We start from the raw sequence: 20,850 nt of genomic DNA on the forward strand, positions 1-20,850 counted from the left end.
TGTCACTCATTGGAGACATTGGGAAGAGAGAGAAATTAATTAGGAAAGTAAGTTTGAATGTCAGGTATCATAGGAAGAAGGTAAGGATACCATCAATAAATAAAATCTATATTCACAATCCAGAATTGGTCCTTGAAAATCTCTCTCCCCACAATTTAATAAATTGAGGAATAGAAGACAAAAAAAAACTTAGTATTTTCAGTGATATCGCAGACTGAAAAGTCTGTTATTGGTGGGTGTTGGGCGGGCCTGTGACCGAAGACATGGCAACTGTTAATACAACAGTGAGACTGAATGGCAAAGAGAGGGTTTCCCCATCTAGCCAAGGGTCACCCCAAGAGAGAGTGGGGCAGGGCCAAGCCCACTGGAGCGCTTTCCTCTCTGCAGCCTGGCAGAGGCTCATGGTGCGAGGGTGATGTGAGGGAAAGAAGCAACATTACCCTTCATCTGGGAGTGCCTGACTGTCTGCCTCAGGTACCATTCTTAGGTGTGATCAAAATCGTCAGAACTTGAGTTGATCAGATGTCAACCTCAGGTCGCTTTATCTTGTGTTATTTTGTGTTGCCTTTTATGTGTTCCAGAACTTTCTGCTTTTCTGATAAGCTAGCGCTAAACTGTAGATCCCAACTGCCAGCGATTCTTCAGCTTACTTCAAATGCAATGCCTTGTTTCTGAGGGGAAGCAGAGAAGGGAGTGCACAAAAGCACCTCTTGCAGTATTTTTGGTTTTCAATGCATTTGTGTCCCATTGGTGGTAACTTAAAGCACCAACAGCCAGAAGACGCAAAAGCGTCTTTGTGAAAAGGATCAGCCCGTGATGCTTCGGACTCAGCAGTTCTAACCACAAAGGAGCCTAACCCTTTGGGTCCCGTTTACAATATTTTATGTTACTTCCACTGTTCCCTCTGCTTCCCACGGGATGTGCTGTGCTACAGTCGTGAAGTAATTACAGAGATTGCTTTAACCAACCAGAGCTCGTGCACCTTGAATTTTGACTTACTGATCTTATTAAAACAAATAAATAACACCATCACCTCAGGAGACCACCCAGCTCATTTCAATTAGTCTGTCACCATTAGAAAGGATGACCGTCAAGTTTGTTTGCTTATTCATTCATCCGATGAACAGTTGCTGAGAACATATATTGGCCCCACATATATTAATCAGACCCTCTGTCAGGCATCAGAAATATTCAGCCCTAATAGACTCACTATCAAGTATTGAAGCTGATGTGGCAAAATATAGATTACAATCTGAAACACCATGTATTATAAGAAAATGCAAAAAATTAAGGGTCCTAGGGGCTTTGTTGCCGTTTAGTCACTCAGTGCTGTCCAACTCTTTGTGACCCCATGGACTGCAGAACACCAGCCTTCGCTGTCCTTCACTATCTCCTGGCGTTTGCTCAAATTCATGTCCATTGAGTCAGTGACGCCATCCAACCAATCTCATCCTCTGTCGTCCCCTTCTCCTGCCCTCAGTCTTTCCCAGCATCAAGGTCTTTTCAGTGAGTGAGCTCTTCGCATCAGGTGGCCAAAGCATTGGAGCTTCAGCATCAGTCCTTCGAATGAATATTCAGGGTTGATTTCCTTTCATATTGACCCGTTTGATCCCCTTGCTGCCCAAGGGACTGGAGGTACAGAGATGGGAATCTCTAAGTGCCCAGGAGAGTTAGGAAGAAGCCTCACGAAGCATGGGATGCCTTAGGCAGTAGATGTCCTGAGATGACTGTGGTTTGTGTAGCAGAGGGGAAGAGTAAACAAGGCTATTCCAGACAAGAAAGAATGACACATATCGAAACAGTATTATTAAGAGGCCTACCCAGCTTGGGAAATGGTGAGAAGTTCCCCCTTGGCAAAACCCGGAGTGCTGGGGGAGAAGAGAGGAGATAGTGCCGGAGAAGCAGGTGGAGGGCTTGCAGAGAAAACTCGTAGGTCAGGCTGGTGGGAACGGCCATGGTTTATGAGAACAAGTGGACTTGCCTGGTAAGAAGACCTTGCCAAAAGAAGGAAAAATGATTGACCAGAAAGTGGGTCAGGCAACAAACAGACTCAGGATGGGAGACAAAGTAGGAAAAAAACAATAGTTGAGTCAAGAGATGGTGGAATCTAGGGTGATTTCTGGGTCTCCAGCTTGAACATTGTAGGAGCTGCCATGGTTTATAAGAACAGGTAGACTTGCCTTGTAATCAGACCTTGCCAAAAGAAGGAAGAATGACTGACCGGAAAGTGGGTTAGGGAACAAACACACTCAGGATGGGAGACCAAATAGAAAAAAACGATAGTTGAGGCAAGAGATGGTGGAATCTAGGGCAATTTCTCGGAGAAGGCAATGGCACCACACTCCAGTACTCTTGCCTGGAAAATCCCATGGCCGGAGGAGCCTGGTAGGCTGCAGTCCATGGGGTCGCTACGAGTCGGACACAACTGAGCGACTTAACTTTCACTTTTCACTTTCATGCATTGGAGAAGGAAATGGCAACCCACTCCAGTGTTCTTGCCTGGAGAATCCCAGGGACGGGGGAGCCTGGTGGGCTGCTGCCTATGGGGTTGCACAGAGTCAGACACAACTGAAGCAACTTAGCAGCAGCAGCAGGGTGATTTCTGGGTCTCCAGCTTGAACAACTAAGTGTGATGTTTGCTAGAAAAGGAAAGTTAGGAGGGGAATGGATGAAAGGAGGTGTTGGAAGCAAAAATGTAAGTGGAAAAATAAATGATGTAGCAGAGAGCATGGGAACTCTACAGAAATGAGGAAGTATGATGACTAAGTACAATCCTGAGCTGACTGATAAATAAGGCAGTGAAGACTACTCCCATTTCAAATGACTAATCATGCCTTGGCCCAACTTGAATAAAAAGGCATTTACTAGATAAGAGCCTACAGAGAAACAAAAATAATGATTTGACCTTACTGTCATTACTCAAGATAATATATACATCTTCTTTTGTTAAAATAAGTCATTAATGGTTTATAAATGATGCTTCAACATGTTATTTTTAAAGAATCAATGCCCTCAGTATCTGCTTTTATGCCCCTGTAACCTATTTGCAAGTAAAATGCCATAGTCCAAAAAGGTTAGTAGATGAGTTGCATTCATATTTCATACTTTCGAAAATCCTGCTTCCTGATCTTTGTTCCTGTGCTCTTCTCCGCTCTTTCTCAACCTTTGTTTAATTTATAATTCTGCCTTATCTTTTCCTTCCTTATTTAAGAAATCACTAGCATCCTCCATTTTTCAAACTCACCTACAATTTGATCCTTTGTATTTCAGCTTTTTTATTTTGTATTCCAGCCTATATTTTCTAAACTTGCTTTATAAGAGATTATTAGGATTAACTGCACATTTTAGCATGTATTTTAATCACTGTATATTAAAGTGTTCCCAGTTTCATATTTCACTTCAGATAGCTCCTGGATTCAGATGTCAGGAGACATTTCCTGCCAAACTTCCTCATCTCCATCGTGTTCTAGGCCAGCCTCCTGACCCATGCCTAGCCAGGTTCCAAAGGAGGTGTGGTGGAAGAAATGTTCATTAGAAACCTGAAACCATTGACCAATCCTGAGGAAGCCTGAATCATTTGGCCCTAGAATCACCCTGATTTTCCATGAATCCTCCAGGCTGAGATTGGCCCAGAGTAAGACCAATGTCAAAGCCAGGGAGAACATGGAACAGCGTCCAGGAATGGGGAAAAGATGAACTTTGCCCAAGAATTTTGAAACATGCTCTCTTCAGATTTATAGGATCTGACTCACATTCCCAGAAGTTCACTGTGTTCTTTAAGCTTTCTGCTTTTCCTTTTCTAACCTTATACACGCTGCCTAAAATACTACTCCCTTGTTTCTTGTGTGCTGAATTCTCTTTTTCCTTCCTATTCATTTCATCACTGAGATTACATACTTATGGCTTTTTGCCCTTAAAGATTTCACAAATGCTTCGTTTTTCTGACGTTCCATATGTAGACCAATACACCACACTCTAAGTGTTTAATGATATAAATCTCCTCATGACTTATAACCAGTTTCATTCCTAGTACAAATTATGCCTGTACTGCATTGCTTTTTAAGTTAAAAGCAGAATATTTCAGAAAATAGTCACTTCATAACAGTTACTAGGAAAGACTGAAATAATAACTGAGTTTTAACAGTGTGAAATAATGATATAAAATGTGAAGATAGAAACTGCAGCTGCAAAAATCCTACACTGAGCTTGTGAACATTTTTTCCTGTTCTGTCCATCCATCCATCCAGTCTGTCAATGCTGCAAACATTTATTAAGCTTCTACATGGCAGACCTTGTGCTAAGTCCTAGTGTTACAAGATGACTAGTAAATGATCCCTGACCTCCAGGAGTTCACTCTTGGGAAGAAAAACATGTAAATAAAACATATAAACAGATTGTCTTAGTCATATATTCGGAAAAGGCATCCTTGCATCCAGAGGACCATAGACTACACCGAACATAATGGCACTTAGTAATATGTGTCAGGAGGTCTAGATCCCCCTGCTGTCTTTACCTTCAACCAACACAGTAGCCTCTGTCCAGCCATGAAACCTCTGCACACGTTAACACTGAAGTGGAAATATGTGTTCTGTTCATTCTGCGAGCATTTATTGAGCACCTCCAGTGTATCAGACTCTGCTCTATATTGCAGCTTCCAAAGTAAGTAAAGAAAGGTGCTATAATGACCAAGCAATTTAGCAATGGAGACAAACACATAAATAATAACTTGTGATAAAAGCACGTAGAAAAAAACGTATACAATAAATGAGTGCATGAATTAGGGAGAAATTAATTCAGCCCTAGTGATTCAGAGAAGTCTACAGAGAGGAAAAGATTATGTCAGCTCTGCCTTGGAGGAGGACTGTCTGCATCCAGGAAGCAGATACTCCCTGGGGTCATTCCAGTTGGTGAGCCCAGCTGAGCCAAGACAAGAAATGTGAAAGACCAGTGTTTATACAGCATTATCCTCCCTTCTAGAAGGCATGAGAAAGGGCCAGGGACTCCTTGGTAGTCTCAGTCAGCATTAGAGTATCAGTACTAGGAACTATCACCCTCAAAATATTTATATGAAATCACTTGTGGCCATTAGGAGAAGTAGGTGGATATTTCTTTATGTTCTATACATTAAAAATCTTCATATCTTCAATCAGTCTTTTACTTCCACTATCTAAAGATGGAAAAGTATTCAGTGAAAAAAATTTCCAGTCTGATATTAAGATTATCTTTTGAGGGAAGGAATAAAAGCAAAAACAATAAAATGCCCCATCTCTCCCCAGCCTTTCCCCAGTAGGCGTTAATATCTGGTTAGAATCAGCGTTAATAACCTAGAGAAATGTACTGTTATTAAGGTTTATATTTTTGATTTTTCATGAAAATTTTTACCACAAATGGATAATTTGGGGTAAAATTTAATTTTTTCATACTCTATACTAGCTATGATTTGCTTGTCTAATTAAAGTCTACCTACCGATTGTACTGAATTCACAGTATTTTAATGTGCCTTTTCATTTCTATATTAAGAACAAAGAAGAACTGTGGAACAAGAGCGAGAGTAGAGACAATGCTTACAGTTTTGATTATTAAAACCTGTGGAGGAATTTCTTGGCACCTGATCTTCCCCCAGCCTAAGTGATTTGTGCTAGAAATCACCAAAAAACAGAATATTATAGGTTGAGTCAGAGCTTTTCGGTTTGAATTTGTATTGCCTACTTCTCTAAAAAAAAAAAACAAAAAACAAAACACAAGTGTACAAAACAGTATCTGGCATTTGGAAGGTTCTCAGGAATTACTCGCTGAATGTTTTTTAAATGAAGTGAGTCACAGAGCACAGTCTTTAGGGCAGCACCCACTCCACGGATGCTGAAGGGCCTGGAAGTAGCCAGGTCATAAGCATCAGCGCCAGGGTGGAAAGGGTATTTGTGAACCGCACTCAGAAACTTCACCGGTGGGCGGTCTCCGTTTCAACGGCACCTCCTGTGCCTGTGTGGACTCACTGCCTTCTAAAGATTTTTCAGCTTGTGAAGAGCAGACACTTGTCTTCATAAAACTGTGACAGACAAGCACACAAATGATTTACTATCAGAGAAACGGAAGCTATTTTTCCGAAGTTGATGTGTTTTTTTTTCGTTGACTATTGTGTGAACGAGACATTCACGGAACTCATGGTAACAGTTCCTGCGTGTGTTCTTGACACATCAGCCCTTTGAAGGGTAAAGTTAGCTGTGCAAGCAAGGGTGATGGTTTGAATTTTAGCAAAAATTAATAATTTGGGAGGTTTGGGGTTTTTAACAAGGAGATGTGAAATTTCTGCTCTGAAATGGGGAGGCACAGAAAAAGAAAGATGATGGAAATATGCATTCTTGAGGGCTGAAACTGCAGACGTGGAAAGAAATTGAATGATTGGAAGCTTTTAATCTGTGATGGTGGGTCTCTGACAGAAGCTGAATTTTGCTTAAATAGCATCAACATAAAATATACTGTTTGCATATAATCGAAAAAGGCCAATAGTTGAGTTATTTCTTTTCTACTACCAAGAAATAATTAAGAAAGGGGAGCCGGTTTTAACCATTGTATACACAGGAATATTTCTAGTTGATAATATAATGCCTAAGACAAGAAATGAGAGCTCCATGTGGCATTCTTTTTCATTTATATTCCTTTCAGTAATGAAATAGAATCTGTTCCCTACATCTCTTTCATTAGAATTGTTGAAGCACCTGTCACCTATCGCCGTCAGTTTTATGTATTTCAAGGTTTCCCAGCGAACAAATGGAAGAATGCAGGGTCCATATGTCCACCTATCTGGGAAGGGAGAGTCCACGTGGTTTTGGATTACCTGTCTGCACTCCTTTTTCCATTTATTGTTTGGAGTGTGTCACCTTCTGTCAATCTGATTACTTCTCTAAGAAAAGGTTTTTCTCAGCTCACTGCATGACAATCGCTGCCTTGTGGAGACATCCCAGAAGCCTCTGCAGTCACTTGATCTACCCCACAAGCGCCACTCTCACATGGAAGGCTGACTCCAGATTTACAGAGCTCTCTGAGGGAAGTTTCTTCAGATGCATAGCAAGAGATGCTGGTGGTTTCCGTAGATATCTTGCCTTCTCTTGACATACGGAATAAATCTTTTCAAAACATAGTCAGCCAAGAGACACTTACAGTATGTACTAATACATACAGGACTTCTAGCCCCTGTGAAAGAATAAAGATACAAGTGCCTTACCTGACCAGTCACATTTATAAAAGATCAGAGACGCTTTCAAAGGCCAGCAACAGAAATTTTGATCTTACTAGAAAAAGGCCATAAGGAATAATGCTTATTTATCCATTTAGGAATCCCTTTAGTTAATAGCAACTATTTATTACTATGATAAAAACAGATTTGGCTGAATCTAATAGCAATTCTTTTGTCATCATTAAGCAGCTGTAGATTTTTGATATACTAAGGATAAGACTACTCTTAAGGTTTCACATTCAAACTATGGTAAAGTTTGTGCCATTTCTTCCATTTTCAGAGCTTTATAATTCCACTGTAATCATTTGTTCTTGGCAGAAATGTGTTTTACAAGCTCTCAGCTGAGAATAATATTTTTGAACAATTTTTTCAATGTTCTGGTTATGTGGTTATGGGAATTTGGAACTCAATATTAATATGCTCTTGGGTTTTGTGTTTGTATATCTCAAAATGCACTTTTTTAAAAAATAACACAATTTAACTTGAAATAAGACTATAAGTGCTTTTAAGTGGTAGAGACAAACCTGAAAATAAATAGATATTTGTATATGTATAACTAAATCACTTTGCTGTACACCTGAAACTAATGTACCATTAAAAATATAAAATTTTAAAAATAAAAAGTAAATGGTAGAGATATTTTGTTACTTTAATAGTGGTGATATTCATTGTAGGACGAGATAGTCAGATGCAAGAAGCATTTACAGGGAGAAAAGGAGCCACTGTTTCTGTCTTACTCCCATCACTTCCATTTCCTATGTGACTTCATGCCACTTGTTTTGTTAATTCTTCAGATATAAAGGAGCTATTGATCTAATTCATTTTTTAATCTATAAACTGAGAAGGGTTTTGTTGAACAACAAGCATTCCCACTTGGTCTAAAATTTGACATCTAAGAAGTATCAATATTTTAGCCATATTTTTATACTTTAATATTTCCCACAGCCTAATTTTTAAAAATTCTACCTAGTTTTTTCAGTGTCCAGTCCACTGCTGCAGCTCTATGTGAGTGGGAGACATCTATTCCACGTCTCTCACTTTACACTTCACGAGTGTGGGAAAGCCTCGAAGAGGCATGGTGACCCCTTGGTGCCCTGGCAGCAGGCGTTGGGGGGTCGTCATGCTGGGCTCTGCTGGCCTGAGACCTGGCATCAGGTTTCCCTAAAATCTTCATGGAAGATTTGTGAGAGATAATGAGTTAATATTTATGGAGATCTTTCAATAAAGCGTAATTGATGTTTGAATGTTCATAAACCAAACAGAATATCTACCCCTGAAAGCTTTGTAAGAATATTTAGCACACATGTACGTGCCAGATGGATTGTAATGACAGTTGATAGGCCTCTCCTAACCCTTGCGTTCTGTTGTCAAAAATCTGCACATCAAAACAGCTATAGTTTTCACAAGATTTATTGGGTAAAAGATTCGGGTGCACATGGAAAATTCTACCATCTAGATAAGACTACAAATTACTGTTATAAAAGATAAGACTTTAAATTAGGGGTTTATATAAGAATATTCTTAACATGCCTTAGAGAAATATCAGTAGATAAATTTTTTAAAAATCAGATAATATGTCCTTGATCTTACATATTTTTTCTGCGTAAGAGAATTTTTATGAAAAATCCATGGAATGTGATGCAAGACACTCAGGAATTATTCTTAAAAGCTCAAGGACATGTAAAGATCAAAGTGGAACCCCATGATAATACAAATAGTCATCACAGGGAAGAATGTTTTTGCAATTGAGATAATGCCAATGAAAGAGTTTAAAATATAGGAAGTTAAGTTAGCAAATGAAGTTATTATTCTAATATATTGTGACATCCTCAATAGTATTATTGTAGGAACCCTCTGGAAGTACTTATTCTGGGTGAAAAATGATAGCTATAGATCCATGATAGGGGGACAGGTGGCCCCACCAATTATAAATTCCCTAAGATTGTAAATGTACATTTTATCATCATGTGTCAAAATATTCATTTTAATATTCAAACATTTTACCACATAATAACTGTAACCATATGTTTATTTGTTATATTATATCACTGTAACATTAATAAATATTTACAGAGCCACAGTGTATCATAGATGTATTCAAAATGGTAGCTCTCAGTTTGATTTTAAGTGAATATCTTTAGTGCCTCAAACTAATTTCTAAAGCATTACATTTGTATTACACATCAATAAGAGCCAAGGAGTTTAAATTTTTAAGACTGACACCCCCTTTTTAACTCATGTTGTTTTATTTATTTTCCCCAATGACATGAATTAAAAATGGAGTGTTATCTCAGTTTTGAATTCCTTAGCTTGATATCGCAGCTCTTGCTTGATTTGTATGTGAATTTGATCTTTAATAAAGATGAGCTCTGCTGAACTTTCCATGAATGAGAGACACTTAGGTACACAGCTCTTTAGAAACGATTTGGTAGTACTGGGAAAATTCAGAAAAGTTGCTAGTCTGTTAACAGTGTACATGGCAAGCTGTGTGATTGATTAATCAGAAGTTTTATAATCTCTAAAAACGTAACTCTCTCTGTAAATTCGGACTGTGTCCAATTAAGTTGACAACCATCAATTTTTAAAAAAGAAAAGTAAAAACTCAGGACTCCTGACTCATACTTTTCCTGTTACAGCGTTATATGAGTATTTATCCTTCTGTGACAGCTGAGACTAGAGCAGACGTATGTTCAGGAGGTTGGAGATGAAACACTGAGTTTTCTCTCTCGTGTGTCAGGAGGCAGTCGCAGGGCAATCCTCCTGAGCTGCAGCCAGGAGGAACTTGTGCTAGTTTGGTAGTTATTGACTTGGTTACCTCTCTGCAGTGTTCTATGACTTCCTTACTTAGCTCATGATAATGAAACCCTAGGGCTTCCCAGGTGGCTCAGATGGGATTTTTAAAAAAAAAAAAAAAAAATCTGCCTGCAATGCAGGAGACCTGAGTTTGATCCCTGGGTTCAATCCCTGGGTCAGGAAGATGCTCTGGAGAAGGAGATGGCCACCCACTCCAGTATTCTTACCTGGAGAATCCCATGGAGAGTGAAGCCTGGCAGACTATGGTCCACGGGGTTGCAAAGAGTTGGACACGACTGAGCGACTAATACACACTTCTTCCTTCCTAATGAAGCTCTCCGCTCAGCTGTGTTGACTTTTCTTTCAGCCTCTGTTCAGGCAGACAACTTCTCAGTATCATCCATTTTAGTACAAATTTTCACATACAGAACTCTAACCAGAGTAAACGAAGGTGATTCTCCTTTTGATCACAGTGTCTAAACATTCTTAATGGGTACTTCGGGAGAAGGTTAGCTGGATTCTCTTACCGCCTTTTGCTGTCAAGCGCATATCCAAAGGTGGGGTGCAGGACGCTTTTAGTGCCAGTCATTATTTTCAACTCCAGCTGGGGATCTCTTTCCACCATTTCTGCTTTTGTCATGATCACATTTTCAGAAATCATTGTGTAATGCCCTGACTTCTAATTTTTCTGTGGGAAAATAGTGTTGCAATTTGTGCCCTTGTATTCTTGTGATTGTCTCTCACTAGATATTGGAAGCACGTATGCATTCCAGATCATGGAACTTCAACCCTCATCCCATCTTTCGTTTGTTAAATTTGGTTTCAGAAGGAATATTTCCCTTTTACTTTTTTTTCTTGAGTAGTAATGAGTGCACTGTTGAAATGACTCACTGTTTCTCTCTACAGTTGCTTTACCCTCATGTAATATAGCCCATGTAATAACCTAAACTACTGGGAAGCTTGAACGTCTCTGACACCCCTGAATGTCTTTTACAGCCTTTGTCTAGGTTTGAACTTTCCAAATTATGTATTTCAGACGTTGAGAAAGAAGGGCCTTAATGGCTGTGACAGTCCAGATCCTGATGCAGACGATTCAGTAGGTCACAGCCCTGAGTCTGAGGACAAGTACAGGAAAATTAACGAAGATATTGATCTAATGATCAGCAGGCAAAGATTGTGTGTAAGTACTCAAAACACCCTTCATTTTTTTTACTCTTGATATTTCTCTGAACCTGGCAGGCCTTGAACAAGAAAGAGAACAAAGGCTGTGAAAGCCCCGACCCCGACTCCTCTTATGCACTCACCCCACGCACTGAAGAAAAATACAAAAAAATTAATGAAGAATTTGATAATATGATCAAGAGCCATAAAATTCCTGTAAGTACCAAAGGTAGATGGCTGGTCTGCTGATAACTGCTGCAGTAACATCCCTTAACCCTTTCAGTGAGGGCTTTCTCTCACCAACACTGCAAAGGCAAACCCGGAAAATAGCCATCTCATTCCAAGGGCCGTTCCCTTGGAAAGCAAACCCTCAGGGTTGCTGAAGTTATGTCATCGAAACGATGTGCCATTCAGAAGTTCATTCGGAGGTAGCAAATTCACAGGAGGAAGAGAAAGATCTTCGTGACCCACCCAGAATTTACACAATCTCTTAAACACACAGTCCACACAAATCACCAGGCATTCGCGAATACGAGAGTCTCCTTCTGAACGAGGATTGACTATAAAATAGATATATTTTAACTGAGATCAGATACACGGGTGAGACGGCCATTCTCTCGCGTAAACTGCCGCTCATCAGCTCATCACCCAAGTAAAAGCTTGTTCCTGAGTGAAGCTTCCACCCTCTCCCTAAACATGAAACTCAGCAGCAGCACTGAAGGGTTAAAGCTAATGCTCGCTGCAGGGAAGCAGAGTGCATGACAACCTAACGGTAAGATTTCAACATGTTTGTGTGCTGGGGTGATGTTACAGCTTTATCAGAATATTCGCTTTGCCTACATCAACATTTTCCATGCTTTAACATTTGGCTAAATTTTGTCTTAACCAAGTCAAAAAATTCCTAACAATCAATCATATGCCTTGCCAGATATTTAAGAGAAATAACTCTGCATGTATTATTTTGTTTGCCCACATATTATAGAGGGGGAAAGTACATACCTTTTATTCTGTCATCAATCAAGTGATGTTCATTTTGTGACATAAAGTGTTACAACTTGAGGTTCACATACTTTCTGAATAATGAATGTTCGTGTCTGAACCTTCACTATATACAAGCTCTTCAGTAGGTAATTAATTCCTTTCTCAAAAAAGTACACTTTCTCTAAGTTAGGGAAACATCTGAAACCTGAGGATTGAGAGAGACTGTACTGAAAACAGGCCTCAGCAATTAAAAGTGCAGATATCTGAGGACAAAAGCTCCAGGCCAAACCCACAATGACACTCACAAGATAAGTTAACACTTTACACATAGTAGGTGCACGATCAGCCTGTGTTGAATTAAACTGAACCCGTAAAACTTCTTTATAAAATGTATGCACGTTAAATTTCATGTCCTCATAAATAGACATCTGCTGCTTTCGTTAAATGAAATAATGTCCACAGGAAATCTTTTGTTGAATCAGAATTATTAATTCTCTCTATCATGAAGGAAAGCTAACTGCTGTAAACTCTTAAAGGTTTCATGAGACCGAGTACCGCGTACAGCGTTTCCACAGTGGGCGCTTGGTCAAATGAAACATTTCCTATCAGAGGCAGCAATGCATACTTGCTGCAGCCAGAATTCTTAAGTGAAATCTCCTAGGATTTTATTGCCCAGCAGAAGGAAAGAAGGAGCTCCTTTGGGCCAAGTTTTAGTTCCTATGGCCTGAGTTTCTCTCACTATATAATACACTAGTTGAGAGCTGCTGGGCGCGTTTGTGAATGTTAAGATTTTAAGGTGAAGCATGTTTAGGTGTCTCAGGAGGGATGCCCAGCACGGTGAGGAAAGGGGCGTGTGTGTAGACCTGGCAGTCAGTCTCCATGTGTGTGTGGAGCTTTAACCCCCAAAGATCTGGGAGGATGCCCGTGTTTGCACGTCGGATCATTTCCCCTGTGCTCCAGGGGGAAGGAGGTGTAATGCATACCTGGGTTCCCTCACCGTATTTCATCCTGTCATGCAAAGAGTTCAAAATCAGGATACATGCTTTCTTAAGAGGTGCAGTGGCGTGCGGCAGGGGATGGAAAACCACATTAGAGCTCACAGGCAGAGCCGTGAGAAGGAGCCACACAGCTCCGGGCTGTGCCTCCAAGGCCCCGCTGCTTTAGTAAGTGCTTCAGTCTCCACGATGAAAAGCCCAGTTTTCGCACATCGCGTCTAGTTGCTGGAAGTAAATTTTGTTGAAAGTTTCCACAGCTGCTAAAACATTTACAGCAGGGCGAGGACACTCTGCCCTTTGTATGGAGAGAGTGTCTCTGCCTCTCTAAAAACATTACAAGGGTGTTTTGCTATTCCAGAGACCCAGGTGGAAGAGTTTTCCCTTCTCAAATCGAGAATTTAATATCGCAGTCACCTGTTGGTACCATCTCATTTTTGCCCGTATTCCTCAATGACATGAAAACATTCATGGCTGATTTGGAATCCTGTTGACCAGCATTTCCTCATGTGGGGTTTGCCACCGTTCATGCTGGGCTTCACAGCGAGGGAAAAAAAAAAAAAAAAAACAGCTCCATTTGAGGAACCAGGAATTAGGAAATGGGCTGAAGGGAGGAGAGGGCAAGTGCAAGTCTGGTTGAGAGGGACCAGGAAGGGAGGAAGTGGAAATGGGAGAGTGTGGATGTATTTTCTTCAAATAATGAACTGTGAAGAGCGAGAAAGAAGACTGGAACTAGGGTCGAGGAGGCGGGTAGAAAAAGTACTTGAGGTGATTTATATGCCGAGGAGGAACACTTAAATAAGAAGGAAAAGATTGGACGTGTAGATAAAAATGGGGATAAAATGGTGAAGCCTCTCAAGGAAGGGGGATGGGCTGGGAGCCAGAAGGATTCGCAGATGTAGTCAGAGTAGCAGCCGAGAGAGGGAAGTTGAGAGGTTGGCCCCCTGATGACCTCTGTTTTTATACTGAATTCAGATTCCGTAGCTTTGAGGTGGGGAAGCAGGTGCTTGAGAGAGGACCACAGGAACGCCCGAAGGTGTAGACATTATGAGGAGCTGCAGGCACAGGGGGTGGTGAGCACTGGCCACAGTCGTGGGGCAGCCTGGAGGGGGTTTGGATACCAGCAAGCGAGGTTGCTGGGCTTCCCTGGTGGTTCAGTGGGTAAAGAATCCGCCTTCAATGCAGGAGACTGGGGTTCGATCCCTGGGTCAGGAAGATCCCCTGGAGGAGGGCATGGCAACTCACTCCAGTATTCTTGCTGGGAAAATCCCATGGACAGAAGAGCCTGGCGGGCTACAGTTCATGGGGTACAGTCCAGGGGGTCGCCAAGAGTTAGACACAACTGAAGCAACTGAGTACACACGCCCGCCAAGTGTAGTCACTAGTCATCAGCGTTGTGTGATTCCTTTCTCTGCTAGTTCTCAGCAGGCTGGTCATGGATGTTCACAAGTGAGAGTGTCAGCTGTGGCCCTAGAAAAGAATTCCGTTCAGTCATTCCCATTAAATGAAAGAGGGCCTATTAACTAAAAATATTTTATTAAAAATATTTTATTGGACTTTTCCTTGCGGTAAGTTTGGGAAATCATGGGTTTTGGATAAGAGTTCAGATACCTTTCTGACCGCAGTGACTCACTTTAGTAACCATGATCCATTTGTTCAGGGATAGAAACTAGAAACGTTTTAGCTCTCATGCCCGTATCCCTAAAGCCCGTGGCGTGGGTGTGTGACCCGTACAGTTGCACAGGGCCCTGCTCCCCTGGTCCACGCCTGCTTAAGTGCTGTGCTGTCCCCATCTTGAAATTCTTAGCAATTTTTTAACAAGGGCCCCACATTTTCATTTTGCCCAGAACCCTGCAAATTATACAGCCAGTCCTACTTATATCATCTTATTTAATAACCCAAAATTCTCTCTTCTTTCCTTTTGGAGCCTGCCCCTGAAATCTTTGCAAGTTTGGAGTCGTTAATGACTTTTTGGCTTTCATTTTTTCGACAAAAATGTTTTAAATTTAGATGCTGTTTGTTTGTTTGTTTTGGCTGTGCCGGGTCATCCTAGCGGCACACAGGATATTTAGTTATGGCATGTGGGCTCTACTTCACCAATCAGGGATCAAACCTGGGCCCCCTGCCCTGAGAGTGCGGAGTCCTAGCCACTGGACCACCAGGGAAGTACCTAGATGCTTTTAAGTTCCTTAATTTTGAAAAGTTGAGAAGAAAAAGAAAAAATGCCAGTTTCTTATAAACATGGGTACATTGTCATAACCATTTCCTAAGGCATCTAGAGTTGATGGGTCTCTTTTCTGGATGCAGCTGCTTCAGGTCCCACATAGGGTCAAGGGAGATTAAATGACTTGCATGCTTAAGTTGCAGTTTATTATACTACCTGGACTGCAACTAAGAATACTGATATAAAGGCTGATGTTCTTTCTGATTCTCTGAGACAGCTTCTCACTATGGTCAAATTTAAGCTTATAATGTTATTTCAAAATTATTTAGCCAGTTCCTGGTGCAGATAAAGAAACAAAGCAAAAGCTGAACTGCAATGGATGTTACCTTGTTTTATGAATTGTGAATTTTTGATGTATGCTTGACTTCCTGAAAGATGATGCTAGTGATAAAGAACCCACCTGCCAATGCAGGATTCATAAGAGATGCAGGTTCGATCCCTAGGTTTGGGATGATCCCCCCGGAGGAAGGCATGGCAACCCACTCCATTATTCTTGCCTGGAGAATCCCATGGACAGAGGAGCTTGGCAGGCTGCAGTCCATGGAGTCACAAAGAGTTGGACACAAGTGAATCAACTTAGCATTCATGCATGCTAATATCAGAATTATATCTGACTTCTGTCTAGCCAATCACAAGAGAGTTTTATAATAACTCTTATCAAATTGTTTATAGCCCAGAATCCTGGAAACTGAATGATTTGGGGATGATGGTCAGAGGTAGAAAGGAGTAGAGAGACTTTTACCAAATTGGTTAGTAGAGTAGTTCAGAATTTATTAATTGATTACTAACCATCCTCTTTATTTTGGATATGCAAATAATCACAGGGTGGGGGAAGGTATTGGCTTTGTTCTCTACTGAGACACAGTCAATATTCTGCAGAATATTCAGGGGAGAAGTAGTCTTATAGTGGGGTCCTTAAGTATCCAGTTAAACATTTATAAGTAGTAATAATGAATACAGAGTAAAACATTTTTAAGCAAAAGAGAGCTTTAAAATCTGAAATCTGAGTAAATTTGAACAAGAGGAGTCTTTAAGGTATATTTTGTCCCAAGCCCTCATCCCACCCTGGCATCAGTAGGCATAAGCACACACCCTAACATGCCATTCAGCCATGTCCCATAAGAACCCATTTAGTCTGTTATGTTCCTGGTTCATAAATAATAAGCTTCTCACATGCAGCCCATACTCACTTCACAGAATGATTTCTGACCAAAATCTTTTATTTCTATCCAAAAATGTATACTGTGTTGCACAGTCATTTAGTAGCAGAACCAACAGGCTCCGTCACTTGTTACATGACCTTGGATCACTTCCTTAATCTCACCAATTTAAAAAGGAAGGTTTATATCTGTAGCGAAGGGATGTTGGAAGCTTCAGTCATATTGTGTATTTAATTTATGGTATAGTGCCTGCTCAATAAATAATACACAGTAAGTTGTTGTAACCTTACTTTTACATTCATATAGTATCTTCCAAAACCCACTCCAGTGTTCTTGCCTGGAGAATCCCAGGGACGGGGGAGCCTGGTGGGCTGCCGTCTATGGGGTCGCACAGAGTCGGACACAACTGAAGGGACTTGGCAGCAGCAGCAGTATCTTCCTAAAAATTCTTTGAATGAAAATATTCAATTAATACAATAAAAAGTGGGCTAGGCTATGTATTACCTCGTAGCAAATGAGCTTTAGCATCTGATGAAAGGGGACATTAAGTGGCCAATATCTTAATTGATCTTATAAAAGAAGAGAAAGCGATCAGGAGATGGGTGGGAGCAGGAGCAGGATTAAATAGAGTGGTCAGGGTGGGCTTCTTTGAGAAGACTAGCTTTTTTTAAAATTTTATTTTATTCAAGGGTACTTAATTTACAATGTTGTGTTAACCTCTGCTGTACAGGAGAGTGACTCAGTTATATATCTATTCTTTTTCATATTCTTTTCCATTATGGTTTATCACGGGATGTTGAATGTAGTTGCCCATGCTATACAGTGAACTTTGCTGTTTATCCATCATATATATGATTTTTTTGCATCAGCTAATCCCAAACTCCCAATTCTTCCCTCCCCTTTCCCCTCTCCCCCTTGGCAACCACAAGTCTGTTCTTGATGGAAAAGACCAGATTTTGAGCAGAAATTTGAAGAAAGTGATGGAGTTAACCAGAGAAATAAGAATCAGGGAGGTGAGAAGAGGATGGCAGGAAATCAGTAATGGAGCCAGGTGAAAACTGGAATTAGGACCTGTGAAACATTGGGAGAAGTTGGGCTTTGCTCCAACTAGGATGAGAGTTCACACAAGGTTTGGAATAGAGAAGTGCCATCACCTGATTTATGCTTCTAAAGGATCTGTCTGATTGCAGGGTTGAAAATAAAAGGGAGGGCAAGGATAGAAGCAGGTAGCTATGAGCAGGTGACCGCAGTGATCAAGGCAAGAGATGATGGTGCTAGAATCAGCCATTGGAAGGTGAGAGGTGGTTGGAGGTTATATGTGGAAGTTAAGCCAATAGTGTTTCCGGGTAGACTGAGAGTGGGGTATGGGAAAAAGAGAAGATTGGAAGATTGGAACTTTATTCTGTGCAAAGGAAAGCATTGAGCTGCCATCAGCTGAAGATGGGAAGAGCTAGATTGGGGCTAGTTTTGAGATGCTTATCAGACACTTAAATAGAAATATTGAGAGTGTAGCTGAATATGCAAGTTTGGAATCAGGAGAGGGATCCGAGCTAGAACTAGAAAAAGGACCATGGTACTCTTTCATGCGAGTTTCCCAGGTGATGCTAGCAGTAGGGTTCTATCCCTGGGTCAGAAAGACCCCCTGGAGGAGGGCATGGTAACCCACTCCAGTATTCTTGCCTGGAAAATCCCATGGACACAAGAGCCTGGGAGACTATGGTCCATCAGGTCATGCAGAGTCATACATGACTGAGCACGCACTCTTACCTTTGCAGAGCAGGGAGAAGAGGATGAACCAGAAACCAAAGCTGAGAAGGAGCAGCTATTGAAATAGGAGGGAAAGTCCAGGGATGTGGAAGGGGAGGAAGTTTATCAAGAAGCAGTGATCAACTGCGTCCCTGTTGAGAACTAAGAAGTTACCGTTGGATTTAGCAATCTGAAGGTTATTCATGACAATGACAAAAGCATTTTTAGTGAAGTGGGGAGGAGAACTTTTTTTAATGGAGTGAGTTGAGAGAAAGCAGTGTGCCAGATTTCCAACCCAGGTCACAAAAGCAGAACTGTCACTGGTGACATGATTTTCCAAAGTCCCCACCAAACAAAGTGGCACATTCCCTCGCCATACACAGTAATTGCATTTCTGGGAATTTCAGTGCATTAAAAAATCTGTGTTTCAGTGTATTAAAAATACCTTGTGTTTGTAGAACAAAGTTAGTTCTGACTCAGATGATTATTAAAAGGTTTTTCATACACATGAATGTCCAGTGGAGCATTTGAAGGTAGGACGGGATAAGAGACCATTCTTTGTTGTGTACAACTGCCCCACATATAATAGGATGTACAGCATATCATATTGGGGTTTCCCTGGTAACTCAGTCAGTAAAGAATCTGCCTGCAGGGCAAGAGACCTGGGTTCAATCCCAGGGTCAGGAAGATCCCCTGGAGAAGGAAATGGCAACCCACTCCAGTATTCTTGCCTGGAAAATCCCGTGGACAGAGAAACCTGGTGGGCTACAGTCCATGGGGTCGCAAGAGTTGGACCCAATTGAGCAACTAAACCACCACCACAGCATATCTACCAACCAGGAAAATACCAGCTCAATCATTGACACCCACAAGTTTCCAGAATGCCCCCTAAGGAGATAGTCCACCTGCAAAATGTACCACAATTCTAGATCTAGAGTTACTACTGTGGATCTAGTGGAAAACAGATGGCAAACTCAGAAGGGTAATGGAAGAGAGTTTAGTAAAGGGTCTATTTACAGATGAGTAGAGATCAGGCATGCTGCAATCCATGGGATCGCAAGGAGTCAGACACGACTGAGCCACTGAACCGAACTGAGGGATCAGGTAAACTCAAGAAATAGTGAAGTACATTAGGGCTTCCAACCTGGAAGCTATTACCATACGTAGGTCTGAATGAGCAAGAGGAGGGAGAGTTTATCAGAGCACAGTAAGATCTATGTCACTGGAAAGAGGACCAAAAAGGGGGTGTGCTGTTCACTAGGGGAAGGCAGCCTCTGCCGTCCCCTGGCCCAGCAAGAGGGGAAATATATCCGGACCTCTCTTCTCTGACTCTCTATACTTCTGCCGGTGCCTTCGTTGGCCCAGGTGAAGCCGGAGGGCCAGGGGAATGTGCTGGATGCAGTCTGGGACATCAGCCTCCTGGGCCCAGAGCAGTGGAGAGGGGGTAGGGGTAAATGGAGAAGTCCTGGAAGGTTACTTTGTTTTCTCAAGTATGCTAGAGTAATTCTCATTTGGCCTTTTAATAAGGGAATGCATTATTTTATTAACTCTATAGACATTTATTTTAAAGCATACACTAATATTTGTTGTTTAAGGGCTTTGGGAGTCGGGGAACATAATCATTCTTTGATGTCTTATCAAACATTCATATTCAATCATATCATGGTGTTTATCCAAAATTATTTTTGTTACCCTGTTTATAACAGATAAAGCATAATAAAATCTGTGTTAATATAACACTTGTTCACTTTTATTTCACCCAAATCAATGACGGATCAAAGATATGTAAATGAAAAGAGTTAATGACACATTTGTTCTTATCTGTATTGCCATGTCCAGATCAGGGAAGAAAAGAAAAATAGGAAAAGTAAAGAATAAGGGAGCAGAAGCAAAGAGGACAGTGTTGTAATTATCACCAGGATAAACAGAGAACTGCTGCAGAGCACAACATGTGATGCAGGTCAGCCAGTCAACAAGAAATAAACAAAAAGAAAAAAAACTTGATGTTAGGATTACAGAAAAAAATAGTAAAAAGAGAAAACTTTGAGCCACAGGCACATACGCATTTAAATTTGTACAATGGGTTATTAGAGACTCCCCGAGGGAATCTTCTATGTAAACCCTAACAATACATACTAGATCCACACATATACACATACACACATATATCCATTTTATATTAAGAATGCTGCATACTCGGACACCATGAGTCCTCTGGCAATATATTCAAACAGTATTTTCATTTATAATGTTAAAAATGAAAAAAAAGGAGGAGGGGAGGATATTTCAACTATGGTTATCTAGCAAATGTAAGCAGAAAAATAAGCATGTGTGGGTTATATTACAAAATAATACCAAAAAATCAATAATTGGGGCCTGAAGTACTCTAATTAGATATCCACACAGGTCACTAAATGTTCGCAACTCTCTCATTGGAGATATAGGTCTTGCCATTTGTCAATGTCAGTATATCCCAAAAGGTGAAGTATGATGTATATTCTGAACTATCATTTTAAAATACGAATTATTGAATGATACATGCTCTGTTGAACCCTGTGT

The 20,850-nt window shown here is 40.9% G+C and overlaps 1 protein-coding gene across 21 annotated transcripts in view; it reads left to right on the top strand.

The window, feature by feature from the left end:
- The window catches only part of MEF2C (myocyte enhancer factor 2C), a 178,286-nt gene that overhangs the window by 121,797 nt on the left and 35,639 nt on the right, over positions 1 to 20,850 (top strand). For 14 of the 21 annotated variants that reach the window (XM_025292231.3, XM_044947316.2, XM_025292232.3 and 11 more), the window contains one exon: positions 11,064 to 11,207. The exons of 3 other annotated variants lie outside the window; for them this stretch is intronic. In XM_025292231.3, the coding sequence (XP_025148016.1) occupies positions 11,064 to 11,207 (144 nt within the window). Of the gene's footprint in view, positions 1 to 11,063; positions 11,208 to 11,266; positions 11,405 to 20,850 lie in introns of all 21 variants that reach the window. 4 more of the 21 variants (XM_044947313.2, XM_044947315.2, XM_044947318.2 and 1 more) reach the window with 2 other exon arrangements.

The sequence above is a fragment of the Bubalus bubalis genome, chromosome 9 (genome assembly GCF_019923935.1).
Source record: "Bubalus bubalis isolate 160015118507 breed Murrah chromosome 9, NDDB_SH_1, whole genome shotgun sequence".
NCBI lineage: Eukaryota > Metazoa > Chordata > Mammalia > Artiodactyla > Bovidae > Bubalus > Bubalus bubalis.